Here is a 25,008-nt window from a genome sequence, read left to right as displayed (position 1 = left end):
TAACACATCACCCTGCAAAGCTCCTGTAACTGTTGGAATAAGGAAGAGTTTCTTAATTTAGTTTCCACTGTATTAAAAGCGTATGAAAACTACAAAAAAAAAAAAAAAGACATAGGAGTATTATAAAAACCCAAACAAACCTCAAACACACCCACCCTGGAAATGTCTCCCATTCACAGCTTCACTGAGTATTTTCTTTTAACTCACCACAAGTCTTCCCAGAAGAACAACTGAAAAGACATTAGACATTATTTATTTTTCTTTTTACAATATTGTTTTAAAAACCTCCCAGAAGGGAGAAAAATAAAATAAATTATTATACTGCCACATCAGCACAATCACCAAGTTCAAAATGCAGAAGACTACAGTGATCTAAGTACTCCTTTGACGCAAGATGCTTTTTAATTTCACAGTCAGCTCTTCTGCTTCCTTTTACGAAGACACTTCCACTTAGTGTCTTCTAAGTCACCTTAAACACCAACTGGACACATACATATTCTTGGCAGCTCTTTTGGTTATTTTGCGTGCTTGTTTTGGTAATCTGTTTTCATGCATGGGAAAGTTCATTCTCTATAGTAAATGAAAGGCTTTCATAAGAGGTCTTCTTTCCACTGGAGACACGACTAGAGGCCAATTGCTATTCAAACCAAGTGTAATAAAAAGGGCTTGTTGTGGAGAACACAGCTCTATTTCTTTTTATTAAAGCCCAGAACTACTCACAGTAACCTCTTGCAAGACAACTGAGAATAAAACCAGCTCCACCATGCTGTATTCCACAAAGCAGCTTGCCAAGAATACAAGTTTCTCAGGAGTCAGGATGCAGGGCTGCAGCAGAGGAGCAGATGTGGCTATTGCTGCAAAGATGGGCCCTAGCCAGCACCCTCCCATCCTGCGGGTCAGCACGCACGGCGGTAACACACTGAAAGAGGTTAAAACTCAGGCTGTCTCTTCATCTGTTCCTGGCCCAGAGTCAAGGTTTCCCGAAGCAAGAGGTGAGCTGTGAAGTCTACAGGGTTTATTGGGTGCCAATCGCCCTCTGACAACAGCAGACATTTCCTGCAGCTACCAAATTTCCCTCCTGCATCCTCTCGGTGGGCTCAGTACTGAGACTAAGGCTGAGATGAGCTTTTTACCTTCTGCTGGACTACTCCAGATGTAACTCATATGGGCAGAGAGAATAATGGATGGACTTCCAGCTAAGCATAAAAAGGACAGGAGCCACCACTGTTTTGCTCCTGCTACCTCTTAAAAAGCAAAAGCAGACCATGGGTTTCCTTATGGCACCACAAAGCAGCATCTCCACAAAGCATGTTATTTTCTGCACCTTGATGAACTTGAACTGTGAACACCACACAAAGCACAGAGATCTTCCACAGATGTGGCTTCATGCACTGCTTTGGACCCTGCAGAAAGAATAGGTCTGATCAGAGACCAGCAGAGATGGAGCAAAGAAGGGTTGAATTATAGGTCTCTGAAAAATGTTCTGTTCTTTGCTTCTGTTTGATGAACCAAGGGACAACGAAGATGTCTACTCTTCTTCCTCCTGCAGTATTTCAGCTGATTCAGACCCACACAGATTCCAAACTCATTACTTTGAGCCCCTAAAATTTTCTCCTAGCTTTAGCTAACCTTGACTAACTATTTAAAGAGGCATCAGTATTAGAGTTGTCAATATTATGTAAAGATTTTTCAGCTCCTCCGCAGTGAGCAGAAGAACATGATATTTGTTTGTTTGTCTCACCTTAAAACCAAGCTACGCTGCTGTTTTCTGTAAGGCACTTCGAGAAATTTTGTATAATACTGAAATATGAATACAGTAATTTTTATAAATTTGCGAAAGAAGTTAATCATGTAATATCATTAATCAAGAAGAAATCTGTTTTCTTAAGGAGACAAGTAAGTTATTCTCTTTGAGTTAGCAAGAAGACTTGTGAGTGGGGCCTTGGAATATGGTAAGCACAACAACCACCTCTCAGATTTTTTGCTTTCCAGACTTAGAAAACAATATGCCTAGGAACATGTTTGAAACACACATTTCCAGATGGAATCTACATGCAATTTAGTCCTACAGGTCTGTTTTTTGTACATTTGAAGTTGTGCTGTTAGGTAGCCCAACACACTGATCCAAATCCAGTTTCGTTGTACTCACACGAAACAAAGCACAAGAACTTTCAATATAAACATCTGTGCACGCAAGCAGTGACATGTAGCAACTTCTGGGGACAAGTGAATTTAGCTGTGCACAGTTGCTATGCTGAAATCTTGACAGTGTTTGTTTGGATTAAACTGGTTTCAGACTGTGCAAAGTGTTAATTAAGGACAAGAGTTCTCACACTCCAAACTTGAGACTTACAGGTCAGATTTAAAATGAAATCACCAGTTATGTGGGGCATTATATGCTGTATTACTATCTGAAGCAATTAACTTCTAGAGAGACAGGAAGAAGGAAGAAAAATATCTTTTGGCCCTATGTATTATTATTTATTGTAACCAGGCTGTCCTCCATCATATGATAAAGCAGAAATATATGTAAGGAATCTTTCAGTTAACAGTTGTCACTACCTACACAGATGGTCTGAAATCATACCTCAACTCATTAACAAAATATAAAAGGCACGTATTTTTTCTGCCATTGAGCACTTCCAAATGTAGTGTATAGTGGCTGTAACAAGCCTGGCAAGTAAAAGCTTTTAAGCCTGTTCCTGTGCTAATTCAAAATATAAACTTCAGTAGAATTTTCCATGTTTCCTGGCCAAGACCTTGGCAACAAGCACACAGATACATGTTATGTAAAGCAAATCAATAAGTGTTTTCCAAACGTTTAAAACTTCACATTTTGAAAAATATTCAGCAAAGCCCTGTTAAGCAGACCCTAGAAGCCAGATATCCATAAAAGAAAGCAATTCTGCCCTGCACCTTTATGCATTATGAAATAGCTATCAGAAAAGATGCAAAGTCCTCCTATACTAGGCCTGAATGTCTGCACAAGACTTTAAACACAAAATCTCCTTACAAGCCTCAGTTGGACTGAAGAGAAGTGGATCCCTGTGTCTTGCACTCCACCTACTACAAAAACTTCCATTAAGAGTCACAAGCTGAATCACAAAAACACATTCATGTTTTATTTATTTAAGGCATCAATCTCTCTCTCTGGATGAGTGGGTGGATTTTCCAGATGCATTCCTGACCAAGCTGAAGAGTATCTGAAGGACACAAATCTCTCCACACACACATTGCACAACACTTGTCCATGCTGAGTCCAGGCACTGAGCAAGAGTCCTTCCCGCTCACAACGATCTCCCAGCTTCTCTCTGTTTTCCAGAATCTCAGTCCACTCACTTAACCCAGGCTGAAACAGGACAAATAGAAATTTCTTGGCTCTTGGGTGCTTCAGTTAAGGTTTACCCCTATAAAGAAGGTTACTTGAGACTGGATAAAATTTTAATCAGAGCTTTCCTTTGGTTAATCTTTTCTACTGCAGCACAGCAGAGTCTGAATTGGTTTTGATTTAGCAAAGCAACATACTGTTCCTCATCAATGTCTGCAACAGGCCAAATCAGCCTAAAGTACTTACCCATTGTTCATTTGTGCTACTCCTTTTACTGTTCTCTCTCACAGGCTTTTTTAGGCTTTCATATTCTTTCCCCAGCACTTTTATAGAACATGATACAGACAGTCAACAATTTGTATGTAGTAACTCAACACGGTCAGGATGGTGATGCTATTGGTCGGCATGGAAGTCCCTTCATGCAGCATTAGCTTCTTTTTGCTATCGCCACTTTAAGGACAGGTGTTTTTAAAGAGAGAGATGCCTAGGCTCCCTAAAAGTAGGTGAAATGACTCCTACCCTAGCCTTATATTCAGATTTCTTGTGGAAGTCAATCTTCAGACAGAAAATTTTCTCCCTGAAAAAATCAAGAAATTGGCCAAAGTACAACAACACGATATACCTCATTCACAGTGTCATTTTCCTGGGACACTGGCTGGGCTTAGGGCTGCTGACTGAGATGGTGGAGGACAGCAGAGACGGTTAAGTCTGGGTCTAAGTCCTGGTTCCCAGGTTCAGGTCTGGGTGAAGCTGGTTAAGTTTCACACTTTCCTTGCAGCAGCTCCCACAGGAGCCTGGGAAACCAGGCACCAACCATGTACAGGCAGGGAACCTAATGCAATATTAAATGACACCTCATGTCAGAACATCATGGCACTTTTGCTCTAATGCTTCTGACAGTTCAGCAGACAAAATGCTGTACTACCAACTTAATCTGATCTTTCCCCTTCCCTGGATGCTGCTGAAGTGGACAGCAAGAGATCCAAATGCTTCCTTAACTGCAGGAAGCAGGAGCAACTACAGGAGCTTTTAAGCAAGACAGCCAAAGGCAGAGAGGCTTCCTAACCTGACAGCTGGGGGCTTATCGTACAAGGCAGTGTGTGTGTCTATCATGCTAACTTGTCTGTCTGTCTGTAGTCTGTCATGCTAACTTGTACCAACTATTTGCCTTGGTAGCTGCTAACTAAAGCCCTGAGCTCTTCCCTGTTAGTATGCTTGTTGTTCATAAACTGCTGACAAAGTAATGGCAGCAGCACCACTTTGTGCAGCCTGCATGCTCAGGGGCCTCACTCAATGGGATGCTGAGCGGCATTTGCAAAGGCCTCAGTGCCCTGCAAAATCAACACGTTACCTCTGCCATGTCACTTAATGTGGGCTTTAGAGCTCCAGAATATCTTGAGGAAATTCCTAAGAAATGAAAGGAATCTAGGATACCAATGTAAGCAGCACTGGACAGGTATGTGTTTTATTTGTGTGTGTTGTTGGGTTCATCTAACAATATATCCTTGAGAGAATATAGCACCCCCTTTCTCACAAAACACCAGTGTCCCTGTGTTGGTGGCAGTCAGCACAGCACAGCAGCTTTCTGACAGGGAATCATTATGAGGAGGGTACAGAAAAGCCAAAGATCCATTAGACACATCTGAGCATTTGCAACCACAGAGTTAGCAGCACGCAGTGAAGAGCAGAGTGTAGTAGCAGCTGGCTACAAATGCAGACTTATATTTGGAATAAAGCTTCAGAGGAGCTCAGGAATAATACTGGTGTGTGCTACAATCCCATGCCAGTGCTACGGAGAGTTCACTAAGGGGTATTTCCAACTATTTTTTTCTTCCTTCTCATGATGGCTTCGTATCTGAAGTTTTCATTTATCCCAGAGTTTTCCTATGTTAGTCCTTTGCATGGAAACATAATGGTACCAAGTGCTGAAAATACAATGTTTAGTTTCCTTCCAAGGCATTAATTTCACAGGTAATTTTGTTATGAAGTTGAACAGCCCAGAATGCAGGCTAGGTGTTCTGGCAGCAAGCTGATGTTACCAAAAATCATTATTTGTCCAGCTAGTTTACAAGGAAATAAATACAAAATCCCCAGGTGTTGCTTACAGCGTAGCCAATGTTTTTCATTCCATTCGTAAATACAACGTGCTGTTCAGCCCACACACCTATTTTATAGCTCTAATGAAAACTAGAGAGCAAAATTCACACATAATGGTGACCATATTGTCTTTCAATTCACCCCTGTAAAAGACAGAGATTGATCAAACAGGCATTCTGCAAGCATGCTAATGCAATATATGAAGAAGCATGTCAAGAATTTTAATTGTACTAAATAGGAAAAACCCGTAACTAAGAGAAAATAGATTGCCTACGTAACAACACACAGCTGGAATGACTTTAGTCCCCAAGGCGCTGCTAAGAGGCCTCTTTATGGGTTTGGATTAGAAGGAGAAGTGCCTTTAGCCAGGCACAGCAGGACAGGTTAGAGAGGGGCAGCCTCAAACCCACAGACCTGAATGGCTCTTCTGGCTCCTGAGCAAGTTAGCACAGTACACATAGACCTGATAACTTCTTGGATCTTGCTATTACTGCCTGGCAGTGATGGATTTCTCAGGGTGCACCAGCTATTTCCCATCTTTACAAAGACTGGTGGTTTCAAATTTGTGGTTTGGATATCCCATTTATCACACATGCCCATTGCATCGCAAGAGACAGAAGCTACTGACGGGAGGGACAAACTGGCAGCATGTGGGCACCTTGGCAGCTCCTGGGCACAATCCTCTGCAATGGCAATACTGCACACGTCAGCATTTGTTCATTTATTTATTGAGACTTCAGTTCCCTGCCAACTGCTCCAGTACTGGAAGTACATACTGGAAAAGAGAAGAAGAAAGACAAAGAAACCTTACACAGGTGGTTCCTCTGCATGCAGCCCCTGCTGCTGGGACTAAAACCCCAGCGGAAACCCCGAACCCCTGAAGATGCTGGATTCTCTCAGCTGCTCAGGACTCACCCCAGGAGAAGGTAGGTTTGACCCCCTTCTACCTTACTGGCCATGGTAATTAAAAGGGTCGCTCCAAATGAAATTTCTTAGGCTAAAATGAACAGCCACACGGGCACTGCCATTCAGTGAGGATTTCATTATCCCAGGACACATGCAGGCAAAATCCTCATCTGACGAATACGGCCAGATTAGTGAACTGGAAGAACTGTGCCTGACTTTCTTCTGACTTTGTGAGTATAAGTGACCCTGTGACTTTTTATTAAACCACATGATTATATGCTGCAGGCATACACGTGCAGGAATGCTGGGGAAGGATGCGGCTTGTGGCACCTGAAATCCCTCACTGGTCGTTTACAAACCATAAAGAAAAGTTGACAAATTCCTAAAGCTTCGGATTTTTTTTCTTTGTTTTGTTAGGGGCTTAAGGTTTGTGTGGGTACAGCACACCACCAAACTGATGCCAGACATTTTTTTGGTGCATGTTATTAGAGATTTATCCAGAGATAAGGACAAGAATTGTTCTCTCTGTTCAGTGTTAATGAATAAATGCTTTTCCTGAACTATCACAAAACTCTGAGCCATGAATTTTGCTTACCATGGTCATATTTGAACATTTATAGGCACAAAACCCCCGCTATTTTTTAAACGTTTTCATTTGTGCTGTAAACCATTCACAAGGCTTTTATTAATTGTACACTCCTAAAACCTCCTAGTTGTATTCTATCAAGGGTGAAGAAATAATATACAGCTTCTTCCTGTGTAGAATACTATAAATGATGTATAGTGAGAAAACAGTTATTGAATGGATCTAGTTCAGCTGCTCCCATGCCACTCATCAGGAGATTTTTAATAGCAGTTTTCATCACTATGTGGCAGGATGATTTATCCACTCCTGGTCCAGAAACTCCTAGATTTGATTCTTACACCTGGAATGATGCTCAGGAGCTAGACTGTCATAACTGCACAGAAGAGCCATCCTGACCAAGTCATCTCTCATATACTCTGCTAAAGATAACTAAAGAAGTACCTACCTTCCTTGAGGGGGCCCCCCAGTAATTTTTATCCCTCCTTCCCTGTCAGCTGTTGACCTAAAGGGTGTGGGGAAGACTGGAGGACCAGTGCCTTGGTGCACACTAGACCTACCTGGGGACATGAGAGACCGTCCCCTATCAACAGCTCAGCAGGGAAGAGGAAAGGTGAAGCTGAGGAGGATTCTGACTCATGATCTAGAGCATGGAGATGACCAAGATGGGTGCCTCTGTGAAGGACAGGCTTATAGCCTCCAATTCTGGCTGTGTTTGCCAAGGGCAAAGGGTAATTATCTTACTCAAGCTGTGTAGCCTTCTACTTATCTATAGTGTATTGATCCTATGTTCTGATTCTTTGGGAGGTTCAAGGACAATCCCCCTTGTTTTCAGCTATTCCATATTGTAGTGTCGCTTCAAATTATGCAATTAATAATTTCACAGTGAAAATTCTACATTAAAGACTGTATTCAGTAAAGTGCAGATTTTAAGTTCTAAAAGAAAATGCACAATGATCTCTATTCCTTTGAAATGCCACGAGCTAGGAAGATCAGATCTTCTGCCTTGGAGTCCATCAAATCCCTTCAATTCCCATGCCTGTGGTGATGACCAGAGCCTGAATTTCAGAAGGAAGAGTCAAACCTTGCCATATTTCTACCACCAAATTAGAAACTAGTCTGAGCTGTCATGCCTGAGATTTAGCATCCCCAAAGCATGTCATATTGAAAGGGAAGTTTTGCCCTTTTATTCATTCTTTCCCAAAGTGGGGTGTATGTGGGGTGGTGCAAATCCGTGAGACTGATTGATGAAAGAGTTAGCATTGGTGGCAATCTGGTAGAGGAAAATCAGTGGAAAGGCTTAGCTTGCTATCTGGAGCAGATAACTTCAAAGCAACCTGAGCAGTAACTGATGATGAAGTAGCAGGGATAAGAAACACGCTGCCTCACTTTTTCAGTGCAGCAATCTGGAGGCATTGCAGCTGAGCATCACACTTCTGGCAGTGTCCCTGCACATCTGTAGCATCCATTGGAAAGAAGTAAACAGCATCAGTCAGCTGGAAAGACTGCTTTCCTCATCCTCCCTGACCCCCTGCAGCAATCTGTCCCAGGCTCAAAAAAGAAAAAATGCTGGTATGTATTTTCCTAGGATCTTTGTCTGCATCTGTAGTCACTGTTCTTTAATATGCTAGTGTGTTATGCTTAGTATGTTTGGCTTACTGTGACCAGTTAATGTTCTACTGACTAAAAAATAAATTAGCACGATAAATTCTCGGAAATCAACTCATCTGAGAAGGAAGGACAGAATGATTCAGAAAAAGGCGAAGTGGTGCAAGACACTATGTATTCAGTCCTCTTTGCAAAAGCTTCTTCCCCAAAATGAGAATTTTTGGAGAATGCCTCTCTCCTTCCCTCCTTCTGCTGATCTCTTCCTTCCTTGAACCAAACTACAGGCTCCAGCAACAAGGCAGCTAATAATAAACTCTTCAGCTGAACTCTAGGAAAGCAGTTTGGTCAAGGCTTTGCCTGCCAAATGCTGACCAACACATGTTCCCAGCTGCCAGCAGTGACTCACTGCTAGCCATGTTTTTCACAAAACACTTGTGCTTCAGCCTTCTCCCCTTCAGAGCACGTTTTGCTCCAAACATGGGCTCCCACTTCCAAACAATGGAGTCAAAGGTACTTGAGTCATGGTCCTCCTACCATGTCTCATGTCAGTGTTCAAGGACTGCTCCAGTCACAATATATTAACACAGCTGCTCTTACACTGTGGCTCCTGAAACAAAAACCCCACTGCTGTTCTCATCACTGCCCACACCAGCAGGCTGTACAGGAACAGCACTGAAATTTCTACAATGCCAGCAACCAGACAGAACAGGACTGCTTTAAAAATGACCTTTTATCAACGTTTGTATAATAAAACTTGGTTCTTGCCTTGGGATTCCCCCATATTATTGCCCTTTATCAGTGAGGACACAGGGCCAAGAGGGAACAGAAGACAACTGTGACAGGAGGCATAACATCTTCTACTGGTCAGGTAGGAGCTCAAACTACTCCACTGCATTCTGGTCCCAAGAACAAACTCTGGTACTTCACTGGAAATGCTGACTCAACTGCCCATTGAATTTGGAGTCTTTAAAAGATGTGCAGGTCACCTTCCTGCATGGAGGAGCCCAGTGCCAGGTGGAGAAGCCAGCGCTGATGAAGGCACGTGAGTCCCACTCACTTCAGAGGTTGCTCAGAGACTGCCTGGAAATGCATCAGGAATGTTAGAAATGGGAACACACTGAGAGTCAGGTTTTCAGAAGAAGGGGAAATAACCCCTTTAGGGGACAAAAAAGCATGAACACCAGGATGCTGGTGCAGATATGTATGGAAACCAGGTCAGCCTAGCTTCTCCCTCTGCTGCCCCATGATGCTGGGAAAGATAAGGAAGGGGGTATTAGAAGAAGTTCAGGCTCCAAAATAGTATGGACAGAAGACTTCTTGAATTGGAACACTATTGAATTACACAACTCTCACCAGTGCCAATCCTATGGCTTCATGATCCCATTCTCCCTTTGGTCGAGGCCCTTCTTCCGTACTGCAGACATTTGGGACACCTCCCTGACAACAGCGACGTTGTTTTCATGAAGAATATGGCAGCTAAGGGTGGAACTACCCTGACTGCTCCTCTTGTGGTGAAATCTCCTCCCATTGCTGCCAGGCTGCTGGCTCTCTGCACCCTTCACACTGCCCTACCAAGTGCAAGAGCACACACATTTCTGGAAATGCTCTTGCATTTCTAAGGGGAGAAATAACTCACTTTGGGAGCATCACAATATCCGTGAGGAAGAAAGAAATGAAAGTCAGTTAATAGGCAAATATCTCATCATGCCACAACAGTGCATTTGTTATTGGGATAGTAAGGATAATGGAGTACCTCCTCCTTACTAAATCCTTTCGCTGTTCACTGCAAGAGCATGCTCACCAGGGATAGCTAGGTAGAGGACAACACAGAGGGAAACTATTTCTATAGTTGTGAATGATCTCAATTATTTTACTCATCTGGAGGTGACAGAAATAAACAGTTAACATCTCTTCCTATTTCTCAAGGGTTTTTTTTTCTTTTTTTGCTATTCCAGGGCTTAATCCAGAACAACAACAACAAAAAGAAGTAGGAAAAAACCCTGCGTGCAGCCTTATGGCAGGACTTTCCAAGCCACAGATGCTGGCTCTGTGGTTGGCTGATCTATCCAAAATAAAGCTCAACAGCAGGGTGCAGTGGAGTAGTTCAGGGGGTAGAAAAGGTCATGCGAATGTGATTCCCACCTCCCAAATGCCACATCTCCTAATGCTGCCTCCCCCTGCTCCTTTTGGGATGTAAGGAATTGTTGACTTATTTTTCATTTTTTATTTTCAGCCTGCCTTTTCTATCTGCTTGCCAAGTGGGGTCGTTGAAAGTGACTCTTGCTGCAGCCACTTTCCCAGGACATAAAAAATAAGGTGAACTATTATCCTGATAGCTTACAGTTGAAAAGGCAGCTAGCAGCTTGGATGATGAGCCTCTCTGGCTCCTCCAAGATAGAGTTGGCATTGTGGGAGCTCAGAGGCTACCATGTCACCTTCCCCTTGTCAAAGGGACGGGTATCAGCCTGCCCTGGGTGAAGCTGTTGACTGCAGAGACTGAAACGTTTTCCTGAGAGAAAGAGATCACAAGAGTCTTGAAAAGAGGGGCCTTGAAAGCTGCCGACCTGCTGCGCACAGATGTGTGGCACTGCCTTCTTCACATGCAAAAGCCATTTTGGGTAAACAAACGTCAAAAAAAAAGGAAAGGAGAAAAAGGAAATAAGTAACCAAGCTCATTCTAATAATTTTTGACATCAGAATGCATCCATACCATATACTTTTCTTTTGAGAGGAGTCCACAGCGTATGTCCTGGCCCAGCTGGTGGTACAACTTCTGCAAGTCTACAGAAGGTCCCATGCAACCACTCTTGGGAACACCTATAAACCCTGCTGCACATCCATGTGTGGGCTGAAGCAGTGCTCAGCTGGGCAGAGGACATGTAAGAGGCATTGACACACTTTTACAGCATGCACATTCATTTCTGTTCAGGTGTGGGCTTCATTTTCATTATGCTAACGATCAAATAATGAAACAAACCACCGCTTGCTTCTGATCACCGCTATTTCTGAAGCCTTATGTTTGCCAAGAAAACAAATCAAGTCTAAAAATCACACTTTCCTTTGGGAAGATATTGGATTAAAGTCGATGATGGGACTGTACTTGTATGTTTTGATGCTGCCAGGAAGATTTTCATAGCAGGTGTTTGATTTACCCTAAGCACTACACGATAGCAAGATGAAAGACCTGCTGCCACTTACCAAACCTCTTGTAGCCGAAGGACTGCACCTCCTCCTCCTCTGCAAAATCGTCTGGAGAAAGAAAGACACAGCAGCAGATTATTACTACTACCACTGGAAAAAGATGGGAAGAAGTTTTTACACTTAAATGTTCATGAATTAATGTAACTTTAATTGATTTGTTAGGCACGTTACTGATCTTCCTCTCTGTTGCTCATATCCCCACCTCTGTCTTCAAGTAGAGAAGGCAGTTCAGAGCCTTTTCCCCCACCAGAATCCCCAGTAGAACTCCAGATTACAAATTGTGCAGATTTATCACCTGGCAGCTACCCTGAGGCCTGCTTGGCCAATTAAGTACAGAGCAGAGTAGAAATGTCCCTCATCACAATGTAAGCCACAATGCTGCTTGGGCAGGCTCACCCAGACCACAGCACTCACTCCAGCCAGCTGCCTGTGCTGTGCAGGCATTGGGCTCAGGCTACACATGCACCAGTTTGGCCTTTTACACAAAGTGCCACATATAGCCATGCCAAGTAATGAGACAGGAGTCAGAGGGGATGGTTGTCCATCCATCCACCACCTCCTATGGGCACTAGCTTGACTTGAGGATGCAAGATCCAATACAAAATAGGAAACAGAACTGATAAACTCAAACAGATGAGAAAAATAAAAACCAAGATGGTGATGATTTTGAAGGGTCTAGAGGGGAAGCCATATGAGGAGTGGCTCAGGTCACTTGGTCTGTTCAGCCTGGAGAAAGGGAGAATAGGTGGAGACCTCATCGCAGCCTACAGCTTCCTCATGAGGGGAAGAGGAGGGGCAGGCACTGATCTCTTCTCTGTGGTGACCAGTGACAGGATGCAAGGGGATGACATGAAGCTGTGTCACAGCAGGCTGGATATTAGGAAAATATCAGGCTCCCCAGGGAAGTGGTCACAGCACCAATCCCACCTGAATTCAAGAGGCACTTGGACAATGCTCTCAGGCACATGACACGATTCTGGGGGATGCCCTGTGCAGGGTCAGGAGTTGCACTTGATGATCCTTGTGGGTCCCTTCCAACTCAGGATATTCTATGATTGACTTCATTAAGCCTTTTGATCTCATCTTTATGTTAGCAAGCAGTAATATGCTAATAATCATGATTTTATTTTGTCAGAAGCTTCATTTCTCTCCTCTTCCTTCTATCCTCTCCATTCCAGCAGCAAAGGAAAAGGCTGGCATCAGCAAAAGAAATACACCCTCAACTTCTTTAACAAAAAAAAAAAAGGATATGTTTGTGTTCGTGTGTTCAGCTTCCTTCTACCAACACAATTCCTCGTTCTGCTGAATCAGGAAAGGCAAAAGCCCTGCATTATCATCAGCACAGCCTCTGCACCAGGCAACCAACTGCCAGGGAGGGCAGCACAACCCAGGCTGTTCTTCTCCCATTTCCCTATTGCCCAAAGGGAGCAGAGTAGACCCATTCCCTCTCCGACACACACCATTTTTACATTGGGAGAAGCCTCCATGGGACTCTCTTTAAACAGGACCGAGGACATCGCTTCCCAAGTGGTAGCCAGTGGTTCTTAGCCCACTGCCATGCTGAAGAAACACTTGTCTCTGCTGTGATTCCCAGCAGAAACATGCAGGCAAGCCTTGCCTCCATGCTGTGAAAAATGTTGCTGGCATCTCATGGCAATCCCTGCTGTCCAAAACCCAACTTCTGGCCTTTCGTTTGCATTGCAGTGGCAGGGAAGCTGATTCAGCACCCCCAGGTGCTTCAGCAGCTGCTGGTCACCTTGTGCCACCATTCCAGCACAGGATGCTGAGGAAGCTTGCAACCTTTCCATCCAAGCCTTTCCCTGACTTGAGGGGAGCAAGGGAAACAGAAGCTCAAGGGCCAGTCAAGGGGTTCACCAGAAGGGAACACTTAATGAGCGGTGGTGGAAAAGCAAGCTAAATGCAGACAAACAGATGTGATGGAGTGAGAAGTGTGTGCTCAGTTAGACCTTTTTTGTCCACAGACTTAGTGTACATGATCAGACTCCTCTGCATCATGAAACTGTGCTAACTGCTGCCGCAGCTAACTTGGGCCACCGCAGAGCCTTGGGGGGATGAATTCAAAGGTAAAGATTCAGTCTGCATTCAGGCTCAACAAAGCCTAAATGATTTGAGTGCATGTCCAGCAGGAAAACTGACTTGCTCCTCCTTCTGACCTGCAAGGTGCTACACATAGAGGTCTGAGGGAGACTTTGCCTGAAGCAGTAGAGGAGTCCATGAAATACATCATTTTGCAGAACATCATCCTTTACTCTATTGACAGAACAGCTAAAAAAATATTCTTCACCAGGTAACACATTTTGCTTACTGCCAGCGGTGCTCCTGTCCACATCTTAAGCTACACCTCCAATTCAGATGAACATTTAAGAAGTGGAAGAGCCAGTGGATGCTTCTCAGGCAAAACAAACACATGCTGGTTTTGAAGGCAGAAAGAAACCTTTAAAAAAACCAAACCAAACAAACTCTCACAATTGTACTGAATGTTACATGAAGACAAGGTCACCCAACAAAACATGACAAATACTAATAAACAATCAACAGCCAAATTCCTCATCCCAGCAGTGAGCTACTCAGGAAAAATCTTCCCCTCTTGTACAAAAGATAAAATGCTGCACAAAATAAGATATCTGCCCCAGAGCCCTTAGCTTCCTGCCCTCTCCTGCTATCAGGCTGTAACACAATTGCCTCCTTTGTTTCTCAAGAGTGTAACCTGGCTTATCCAATTCATATCTGACATATGCAGTCAGGCTATCTTTAAATCCTGCGGCTTCATCCCACTCCAGATCTCCAAGACCTTCCTCCCAGGCTGCCAACCTCTTCCCTAGTTATCCTCTGGCCACACTTTTATAATCACATTGTTGTTTCTTTGGCCTTTTCAATATTTGCAACATATATATTTTTATATACATATATTTTAGATATTTCTATACGCAGTTTTAAAATAAAAATATATGCTTTTCAATATTTGCAGCACTGCATGTTGCTCTTGCTAGGGATGGAGTTTTTTCTTAAGCTTTGGATACTTTATTTATTAATCTCTTAATTTTGAAGGGCACTTGTGGTGCTTGAAACAAAGAAGTGGAGATGGGCAAGGACAGTTTTGTCAATTAGTGACCCAGCTCCCTGCTCACTAAAATCTCAAACATCACATAAAACATTTTTCAGTCCCTGTGAGTTGGTCTTGCAAGGGGCAGCAACGTATTTTAGGGCAAGTCTACGAAAATTATTTAATAGACAAAGCTCAGTGGTCTTTCAGTCACAACTGCCACTAGGCACTTGGCTCAAATCATGTGCAAATATAACATTTCACAATATTAACTGTAATGTAACAAATTTAAGGAAAATAAAGATGGAAGAAATTAATAAAGCAAGCTTAGATTAAACATTCAGAAATGAACAGCATTTTGGAAAAAGAGACTAAGATGGGTTGAAAGTCCTACTTCAGAAGAAATCTGTGTTTGAAATATTAAAAATGAAGTTGACAAACAAGTCTATAAATTTAAGTCCCAAGGCAAAGCCCTGTACCCAGCCTCCTCCTCTCATGCCTTTTGGGCACTATAGTTCTTACTAGAGGTAGCAGGAATTTGGCCCTCTGTTCCACTGCTGGAAATATTAAAGTTTTGTCACAAGTTCTACAAAAACCTCAAAGCTTCCTGATATCTTTGCATTGGGAAAATACAAAAGAACCTAAGTTTTCATTGAAAAGGCAACAGCTTTTCTAGAGAAAACTATGAAAACATGATCTGTTATGAATTACAGAGGTTAAGAAAATACACACCAAGTAGGAAAGCAAATAGTGAGAAAACCTCCAGCATGTTTTAATAACTTACACTTTTAAAGGCAGTATCAGAAATCGGTGTGGCAGAAATTCATGAGTTTTGAGCACCAGTGGCTGATCTTAGAAAAGGAAATTTTGTTTTCACATCAGTGGTGCCCATACTTGACTGAGTTTGAAACCAGTACAGGAGGAGTTTGTTCGACATTGTGAAAACTTTAAGTTAGAAGTATTTTTCTTTAGTTTAAATCCAGCCCTTCTCAGTTACAAAGAGAATGACTGGAATGAATGCAAGTATTTCTGTTACATACATATACATTAATACACAAGCAAGGCTTATTTTCATGGGTGAAAAATATAAAGGCCAGGCTCCTCCTTGAAGAAGACAATAAAACAGAATCTCTTGTTATGTCCCAGACAGAAGAATTAACTCTTTAGTGCTGGGAAGACACGGCATAATTTAGTTATAAGATGCTCTATCGAGATCTCAGCTGTGACCAAAAAAAAAAAAGGGAATCCAGAATAAGAAAGACAAAGAAACATGAAAAGCTGGTTTATTATTCCATTGACTTCTACAGAACTCTGGCAGAAGGAAGGTCCATAAAAAAGGTGAACTTTGGGCAGAACAGAAACACATGTGAGCAACCAATTGTATTTAAATGTGTAGGGGAAGGACCACCAGAGACCTCCTGTTTCATCAGGTTTACAAGAGTCTCCTTGGATGCCACAACAGATTGTCATGGGGAGATTACAGCAGAATGCTACAAATGAGTGTCTCATTGTAGCTGAGCAGCAATACATCAGATATCTTGGGAGTCAGTGCACAGTAAGAGTTCTGGTCAAAAAAAAAAAAAGCTTTGAGGTATTTTGGCAATATCTATGTCCCACCGAGTACCAACGCCAAATTCCACTTGCCCTGCAGTCAGAAGTTATTACTACAACACCTCTAATAAATACAGTTGTAGAGTTAAATAAGATGCAGTACAATGCTTCAAGGGAGTGGGAATTACAAAAAGGCAGTTCAGCTGGGGATTAACACAGTGAACAGAGGGAATTCATTTAATCTAAAACAAATTAGACCCTCATTTGATTAATTTGCTAGAGGCAAAGCAAAAATCTGTGGAGTAGAACTGTTTAATTTCTCATTCTTGTTCTTAAATCTTAAATAAATTAATCATGGACCACTTATGAGTCACGCTGAGGTCAAGTAAGAAAGAGTTGGCCTGGAGCCAAGAAGGATGCTAAATCTGCCCCTGAGACTATATAGGGTCTATAACCATAGCACCACTTGATCCTGTTGCTGGAACAGCACCAGATCTGAGGAGCCTCTGGTGCAAGGTGATTTTAGGGAAGTTGTTTTCATTTTATCCCCTTCCTTTTGTGGGTGTCGTTGGCATATGGAAGGTGTTAGAGAAAGCTGCTAATGTACACGTCCAGCTGTCACCTTTTAACAGTACACCCTGCTCAGCCATTTAAACCTCACTAACTAACGAAGCAAACAAGACCTCAGAACCATTAGAGGTGCTGGGTTGTATGGTGGCTGCTGACACATGGTATCCAATAATTTCTAGAACATTTGTGTGCTGTAAACATAAATACAAAGTCCTTGTTTAAAGACTATTTGAAGTCTTAAATAAAGAAAAGATGCCAACATTCTACATTGCATTTAAAAATCTGGGGAAATCTATTCCCGGAGAGAATGAAGGAATCTGGGCTGAAAATTGCCATGCCTATGTTTCAGCTCAGGTTTTAGAAGTTCCTTTATAACCCCCTGAAAACTTGAATTACAGTATATTAGAACCTACCCCTAAGTACCAGGCTGGGAACTCAGAACTACAAGACTAATTTGTAGTAAAAATGACATCCAGTTGTAAGAGTTTCCTTTAAAATAAATCTCCCTCTCAAAGGGTTTTAATGGTTAGGGCCCTGCCTCTCCTACTGATTTAATGGGAACTATAGAGTTATATTCCAGATATAACTCTTTTTTTTGCAGCTCCGTAAAAATCATTGTATTATTAGCAAGAACAGATTTTTACTTGTACCATTTGGAAAGAAGCTGTACCCATTAGCTGAAAATCATGTTATTTCTCTCTCTGACCCATAAATCAGCATGGATGAAGAACTCTGCTCAGAACTGTGTAACAAGTGCATCTCTTTCACGAGCAGTCAGTGTCAAAAAGGTACTCCTGCCCGATCTCTCCATCTCAGTACTCTTTTGGTGAAAAGGAGAAACTCATCCACTTGTGAGGTTTCTATAATGTTAACAACTGTTCAGACAGATGAGAACACCAAACACCAATATCATTCTCATATCACATTTCAAAAGCTTTTTGAGCAGCCACCAGATTTATATGCATTTCTGGTCACTGTTAACTGGGTCTACATTCAAAGTGCTGACCTAGAGGTGAAACAGAGCCAGCAGAAGCACAGCAAACAGCTGTGGCCTTCAGATGTTGATGACTTCATCAGTCTAATTGGTTTCCATTGGTTTTCTTAGCTTTTATTCTGGACAGTCTCCTGCTTGTGCTAATGGGCTGGTCATTTCCCTCTCTTCACAGATGCTCCATTTCACTAGTCCTCTTCTGCCTTTCTCCACTACTTTTTCCTTATAGGCTCTTCTCTCTTTGCCTCTGTTTTGATAAGCTCTCCCTCATAAAATCCTACCCCACACTTAAAACACTTCCCTATTGACAAGGTCTCCAGCTGACATGTCACAGTTGTTGCCGTATGTGTTGTGTCCATATTATCCATCCCTTCCTTTGTCCGACTTGTCACGCAGTAAGCTCTTTGGACAGGGATTACATGGATTCTACGTTTGCTGAGTATGTGGTCTTTAGGGCAGCCATGGCAGAGGTTCAGCTGAGGCAGTCCTGAAAGAGATCTCATCTCCCTGCATCCCAAAGCATCCTTTGGGATGCTGTTTGAGCTTGGATTCTGACAACAAGACTGAGGCTTTTTCCCAGCTCTGTCCTTCAGACTGCTGATCTGAGAATTTATCTGATTTCAGTAACAGACTGAAAAAGGCAAGGTCCTAGAGCAGATATCCTCTCTTGGTACATATCCTAAAGCTCAGATTGTGTCTCTCATCACCTAATACATGCATAAAGCAAAACTTGGATTGTGTCTCTCATCACCTAACACATGCATAAAACAAACAAAACAAAGAATCATGACAAATGGGTGCATTTTAGTACCCTGGTCTCAATCTTCTCCCCTACTGCTATGCTCAAAAAATGCAAGTGCTCACTTTAAGAATACACAAAACCCACAGATTATGAAATTCAGAGGTGTAACAACAATGGCTCTAGTTTTTCTTTTAAGGCACAAAACGAAGCCAGTAAATAAGGGCATTTCTTGAATTAAATTTGTTAGCCTGTATGTGCCACACAGCATCATTACAGTACTGGGATCAGAAGCAGCTGCATGGTGTGGAGGGTCAACCTTAGAAGTTAAAAGTTTAAATCATATCATATTTCAGCATAATGATTTAAGAGCAAACAGATCTGTTCTCATTAGTGCACTGAAAAATCATGCCTCCCTGTCTGTATGTCAGAGGAGGCAATTAACAGCAGCATTAAAATGGCATACACATTCCTAACAACACGTCTCTATTACCTCCCATAACTCATTCACTTTGTTCCCCAGCGACGTCCCAGTCTTCACCTCAAATTTATGCACCAAAAGGGATTGCAGTTTTAGGTGGAAGCAGTCAAACTCCAAAGACAATTCATCTTAGGTTGCTCCCTCACTCATACAGACCACACTCACATTATGAGGAGGATCGGGTTCACTTTCAGTGCCTTGTAAAAAGTGTCTTTATTTTGCTTTCCAAGGGGGAGGGTTGGAAGGAGAGATTCTCTGTTCTGGCTCGCAGAACCTCAGGATAAGGAACGTTTTGTGAAGCTGAAGATAACTGGGCATGCATCCTTTGCAGTACTGAACTGCTTTCATCCTTGACGTTTCTTCCAGCTCTCTTTATTTTATTCTTTTATCTCTGAAAAGCCTGATCAGCTCTCTCTCTGAAAGATTACCTTTCCCTCCTTATCCTAGCAGGCAAAAGTGTCAAGCTGTGGGCACAACGGTCTTTGCGAATCTAAGCAAACTCTTTAGTGGTTGTGACAAAAAAGGGGCTCTGTTCAGCCCTCAAATGTAGTGAAATCAGTCTAAAATAAATTTATGTTATCCAAAGTAGGAGAAGAAAGAGGCACAGGAGATTTTAGACAACTCCCTTCTTCACAGGGATAGGCTTGCCCATGCTATTCTTCATCCTGTATGGCTGGGAAAAGTAGAAGATTGAAAGCAAACATGAACAATTACAACTTCTTACTGGAAATACTCCTGTCATAAATAGCTTATATGTTAATTCTGCTCAATATCCTTTGCAGATGTACAGTAATATTTCTATCTGTGCAATAACAGATTTCTCTTGTAATTTCATAGCTTCTAACACTCTGCTTTCCTCTGTATCGTTATCAAGAATATCCTTCAATGCATGTTTGCATCTTTCTCATCCATATGTTAAAAATCCTTTGTGCTACCAACCACTTCAGCACACACACTGACTGTATAGTAGCATTGCTCAGGATTTGTTCTGCATTGTATCACACATTTATTATAATTGCTCATGCCTTTGAACTTCTGTGTTAGGGTCCTGTGACATGTCCAACACACACCACTCAGACCTCCTGCATATGTTTCATGTTTATGTCACTATATTCATATAAGCTCTGTTATAATTGAACTAAGTAAAGGTTACTGGATCACTCCACTTCTAATCCTTGGTTTTCAGATGCTTTCTGACTGTTGAAAAATGCTCTGGACTGGATTTTTTTAAAATTCATAGTTTGAAGTTTCTACCCAGGAAAGACCTATTTGCAGATTACTGTTTGTTTCATTTGGTGCACACAAAGATGAGAGAGAGAAAGAAAGAGAAAATGTAGGCTTTACCTGCAGATTACATTCAGGCTCCAAGATAAGATACAGAAGGGACAATTTTAGCAATACAGGCTGATATCTCATTAATTGTCTGATAAAGTATTCACTGTATAAGGCCAACTTGGGGTAAACTGAACTGGCATACCCTGTGAAATGTCAGTGTGCTGTATCTACTGAAAACTGTGCAGTAAGCACATTAAGATGCCTTTAAAGTAAACTAGTTGAGGCTAAGAAAGCTGGGCTTTCAGTCTAGGCCATTCCTGAGGCAGTACAGGCACCAGTGATTTCAGTGGAACACTACCAAGGATAAACCTGTTTCTCCCTGTGCATCTTTCTTATCAAATGAGAGAACAGGGTATTCAGTCACATTCCAGTTCTCAAGCACAGGATCCCAAATAATTTGTCCTCCAGTACCATCATTATACAAGGAGTACATAGCAAGGTGCTTATGATGGCAGAGGAAGAGAAGGAGGAGGAGGAGAAGAAGCAGAAGATGGAGGAGGAGGTAGAGGAAGCAGCAGAGGTGGAGGAGTAGTGGAAAGAAGCAGTTAAGCTACTTTGGGTATCAATATTAAGAGCTTCTCTGTCATCCTGGAGCAACAGTCCCAAAATGACCACCTTGACTTTGTCATTGCTCAATTTTGGGCATTAGTATTAAGTCATTATGCAAACAGTATCCACATTTCAGTTGAAAATACTTATTACCAACACTGCCATGACAGCAGTGATTACAGATAGAGTTTAAAGTAGTAATTACAAAATATATCACACATATATGGGAAGAAGTTCTCAGTTTTAACAATGCTTGTCCCTATCTTAAATTAGGGCCAACGTTTTCAAACATATGGTGGTGTCTGACTATGAGGAAGCTGCTTTCATTTGTTTCCCAGGCAACAAATACTCCTTCATACCCCAATAAATAACTACAACTTAGAAGTATCATTTGATAAAGATAAATCTGACCCTAAAGCAGTAAAGTCCCTATAAAAATCACATGAATTATTAGTAAAAAAATATCACAAAGTTTGTGAGCTCAGTGTTGCTTGCTGGAAATAAAACTGCCAGCATATTATACGTAATTTGTTTTACTGATTTAAAACATAACACATTACGAATACCAGCAATGGGAAATATAATTTATTCCTTACAGATATTTAGTGATGTAATTATTTAGATATTCCTCCATTCTCCAGAGAGGGTAGATACAGAGACAGCTGCAATCAACAGATCGTTTTGTTGTTACTGAGAAATACGTGTAACTACACCAAGTTCTACAGTCGTACAATTATCGCCACCATCAAGTGTAAAGAGAAAATATGAAAAGCCAAATCTGTACCCAGAAAAGGAAATCACCAAGTCAAGATTTGGTTTGGCTCTCTGACTTCCATAACGGTGGCAAAGGCACTTGATGTGATGATGTTTGTAGCTTCTCTTTTCTCTTGTTATTAGCACAGTCATTTAAGTATTCTTCTTTGCATGTTTTATTACTGATTTCTGTAACTCTGTGGGGGAAAGAAATAAGATATCTGTGATCACTCTTAGGAAAACCAAATGGTAAGGACTAGCACTCTCTCTTGATGGAGTGTGGGGCACCAGCAAGTGTTCCCAGCAGTAAAAACATCTTCCCTGCAAATGCCATTTCTCTGCTTTGCAAAAAGCAATGGAGGCAGAACGGAAGGAGACGCAAGTTGCATTATATGTTATTGCCACCCTTGGTCTTTTGTATCCTGCCTCTCCCCAAAACCCCGAAGAATGGAGCGTAAGGCTTTCAGTGATAACAGTCACTGGTTTGTATCACTGGATCTTCATTGTTTTGGTTTGTTCCTGCCATTACACTTACGCTGATAATGGCAAGCTCATGACAAAATTTTTGGCACGAGCACCCTATAAATAAAGAACATTGTAAATACATTATTTTTAATATGTTGCATGGCCCTGGAGACACAACATGCCACAGTGTCAGAAGTAACTTAACAGTGTGTGTGGGCTTGCAAAATAAATGCTCCCAAAAAGTTTTTCCTCCCTTCAGGCAGTTACTCTGGCAAGTGAATGAATAATCACATCATTTGGTGTCCCAGAGTCTGGAAACTCAGTGTAACTATCATGATGTTTACTGGCCTCCTGGCATCTGGAATAAAACTCTGCAATCCAAGAACAGGCACACTGGTGCCCAAAAATAATTTTCTTATATGTATGGTTTCTTTCCTTCAATCCTTCAAGTTTATTTTTGCATCTGAAGAAAAACTAGATTTGAGTCTCACAAACTCCTAAACTTTCCATAATTTCCTTTGATGTTTTCATTGTGAGTACTCCCCAGTGTGTAAAGTCTACACCTTTTGCTGTAAGGCTATCAATTTTCATAAACAGAAAGCTTTCTTGCAACCCCCCCAATACATCTTTACTAGGTTACAGTGTAGCAATATGGCAATCTGCTTCTTTATTTCATTTTAAAGTAGGTAATACTTCTGTCACAACTTTGTAGGATGTAGTCAACTGCTAGAACTGGCATGTTTCCCCCATTTAAAACAAAAGGAGAGGGAAGGGAGGAAAAGAGGAAAAAGGAAAGAAACAAAGTTTCAGTTTGAACAGATGCAAAGTAAAGATCAAAAATTTTCCAGTCGGTGGATGCTGAGGAGAAATATGCCAAATACATTTCACAAGCCAGTTAAGCCTCTACTGGCACCTAATCACTGCCAGATGTTTAGAAGGTACACCAAGAACATCGCGAAACGCTGGCAAAAAAATAAACAAATAAGCCAGGGAGAAACCCAAGTCTTCTTCTCGGGGCGCCGGCGAGGGGGAAGATAAAAGTTGGGTGCCGAGATAAAACGTGCTGGGGAGAGCGCTCATGACGGGACACACGCACACGGACACCCTCTCCCGGACCGGCACCGACCGACACAAACCGAGCCGCGGCGGCAGCGCAGCCCCCGGTGCGCGGGGTCTGGGCTCGCCCGCTGCCGGGGCCGACCCCACTCATGACCCGGGGTCGCGGTGAGACTCGCGCTCTGCCCCTCCCGGCACCGGCTGCCCGTGCTCTGCCGGCGCCCTGCCCACAGCCGGTATGCCCTGCCCGCCACCTGCCTGCACGGTGTCTTGCCAGCACCCTCCCTGCGGGCGGCTTACGCCGCTGGCACCCTCCCCACTGACCGCCCTGCCTGCACCCTGCCCGAAATCCCCCCTTGCTGCCTTGCTGCAGACTGTCCGCGTGCTGCCCTGTCCGCACGCTGCCCACACGCTGTCCTGCCCGCACCCTACAGGTCCTGCCCGCACCCTACAGGTCCTGCCCGCACCCCACCGATCCTGCCCGCACCCCACCGATCCTGCCCGTACCCTGCCCGCCGCCTGTTCCCCGCCCGCAAACTCTTCCCGGACGCTGCCGATCCCCCCCACGCTTCCCGTTCCCTCCCGGCCGGTGCCCGGTGCGCGGTGCCCGCGGCGCACGTGTGCGAGCGGCGGAGCGGGCGCCCGGCTCCCGTCCCTACCTTTCATCTTGGCGCCGGGGCGGGTCTCATAGGACGGACGGGGCGCGGCGGGGGCTGCCGCCGGGAGCGGCGGGCGGCGGAGCGCTCCCTGCTACTGCCGGGCCATGCCGGGTGCCGGGCGCGGCCCCGCTGCGCAGCCCCGGCCGCTGCCGCTCCGCTCGCCGTCGCTGCTCGGCCGCCGGCGGCACCGCGCTCTCGCCGCCAGCTCCGCGAAGCCCGGCTCGGCCCCGCCTCCCTCCCTCCGCCCCGGGGAAGGGGCCGCGGCCGGGGCGGCGAGGGCGGGCTCGGGGGGTCCAGCCGGTGGATGGGGTTGGGGGGGGGGTCGGACCCCGTCCCGCCGCGTCCCGCGGGACCGCGGGGTTCCCGGGTTGCGGGGCCGTGGGCAGCAGGGGCTGCCCGCGGGGAGCAGCTCGGGACGGGACTCACAGGGCACCCGCCAGTGACTGGGGAGCTTGGGAGGGAAAATGGTGCTCGTGGCAGGCACCTGGGGGTTTCCTCGTGGGTGTGGCCCCTCTAGGCTCGCCACCCTCACACACGCCGACCGTGGATTCCTGAAGCGGTGGGTGCGTATCTGTCGGCTGGGAAGAGGAGGCAGGATGTGCAGAGTTCACCCTGGTGCTGAATGAAGGGCCAGGAGTAGTCCTGTTGGATTCAATGGAACTGCATGCAGTAACACTGGAAAATGTGTGTGTATATTTGTGGGATTAGGGATATACAGGCCAGTCATCTTTTATTTTTCTAGTTCTGGATGTTGCCAGAAATAAGTGATCATTTCCAGGCTTCTGTTTTCATGAAAGGTGCATTTTGATTTTCTGCAAAGCTACCCGTTTTTAGGCTGTTGAAGACAGTGATAAGTGTTTATGATCCAGCTTGGAGTATTAACATCAGTGTTGATGAAGCAGGGCTAGTGCAATGTGCACTGGTTTGTTCTGGGGATGAACAAAGTAGTGGAGACACCAGAGGGTCTTTCCTAATGTGCAAAGAGGAGATGCACACAATTTTGACTTTGCAATTAGAGATATTGCAGTCTGTTGGATGTAGGGATGCCCAAAGAAATGATTATACTACACGG

At 43.6% G+C, this 25,008-nt stretch overlaps 1 protein-coding gene across 2 annotated transcripts in view; it reads right to left on the bottom strand.

Moving 5' to 3' along the window:
- COLEC12 (collectin subfamily member 12) overlaps nt 1-23,993 on the bottom strand; it is a 101,657-nt gene extending 77,664 nt beyond the window's left edge. Inside the window, exons 1-2 of one of the 2 annotated variants that reach the window (XM_027638823.1) lie at nt 23,937-23,993; nt 11,721-11,771 (exon numbers count right to left, since the gene is read on the bottom strand). In XM_027638823.1, coding sequence (XP_027494624.1) covers nt 11,721-11,771; nt 23,937-23,943 — 58 coding nt within the window. In that variant the 5' untranslated portion in view covers nt 23,944-23,993. Of the gene's footprint in view, nt 1-11,720; nt 11,772-18,224; nt 18,297-23,936 lie in introns of those variants that run through there. The other variant, XM_027638822.1, reaches the window with a different exon arrangement.
- Nucleotides 23,994-25,008: the final 1,015 nt, after the last annotated feature.

Source organism: Corapipo altera, unplaced genomic scaffold (assembly GCF_003945725.1).
Source record: "Corapipo altera isolate COAL_440 unplaced genomic scaffold, ASM394572v1 49, whole genome shotgun sequence".
Classification (NCBI taxonomy): Eukaryota; Metazoa; Chordata; class Aves; order Passeriformes; family Pipridae; genus Corapipo; species Corapipo altera.
The sequence above is the reverse complement of the archived record's forward strand: the minus strand, read 5'-3'. Positions and strand labels throughout refer to the sequence as shown.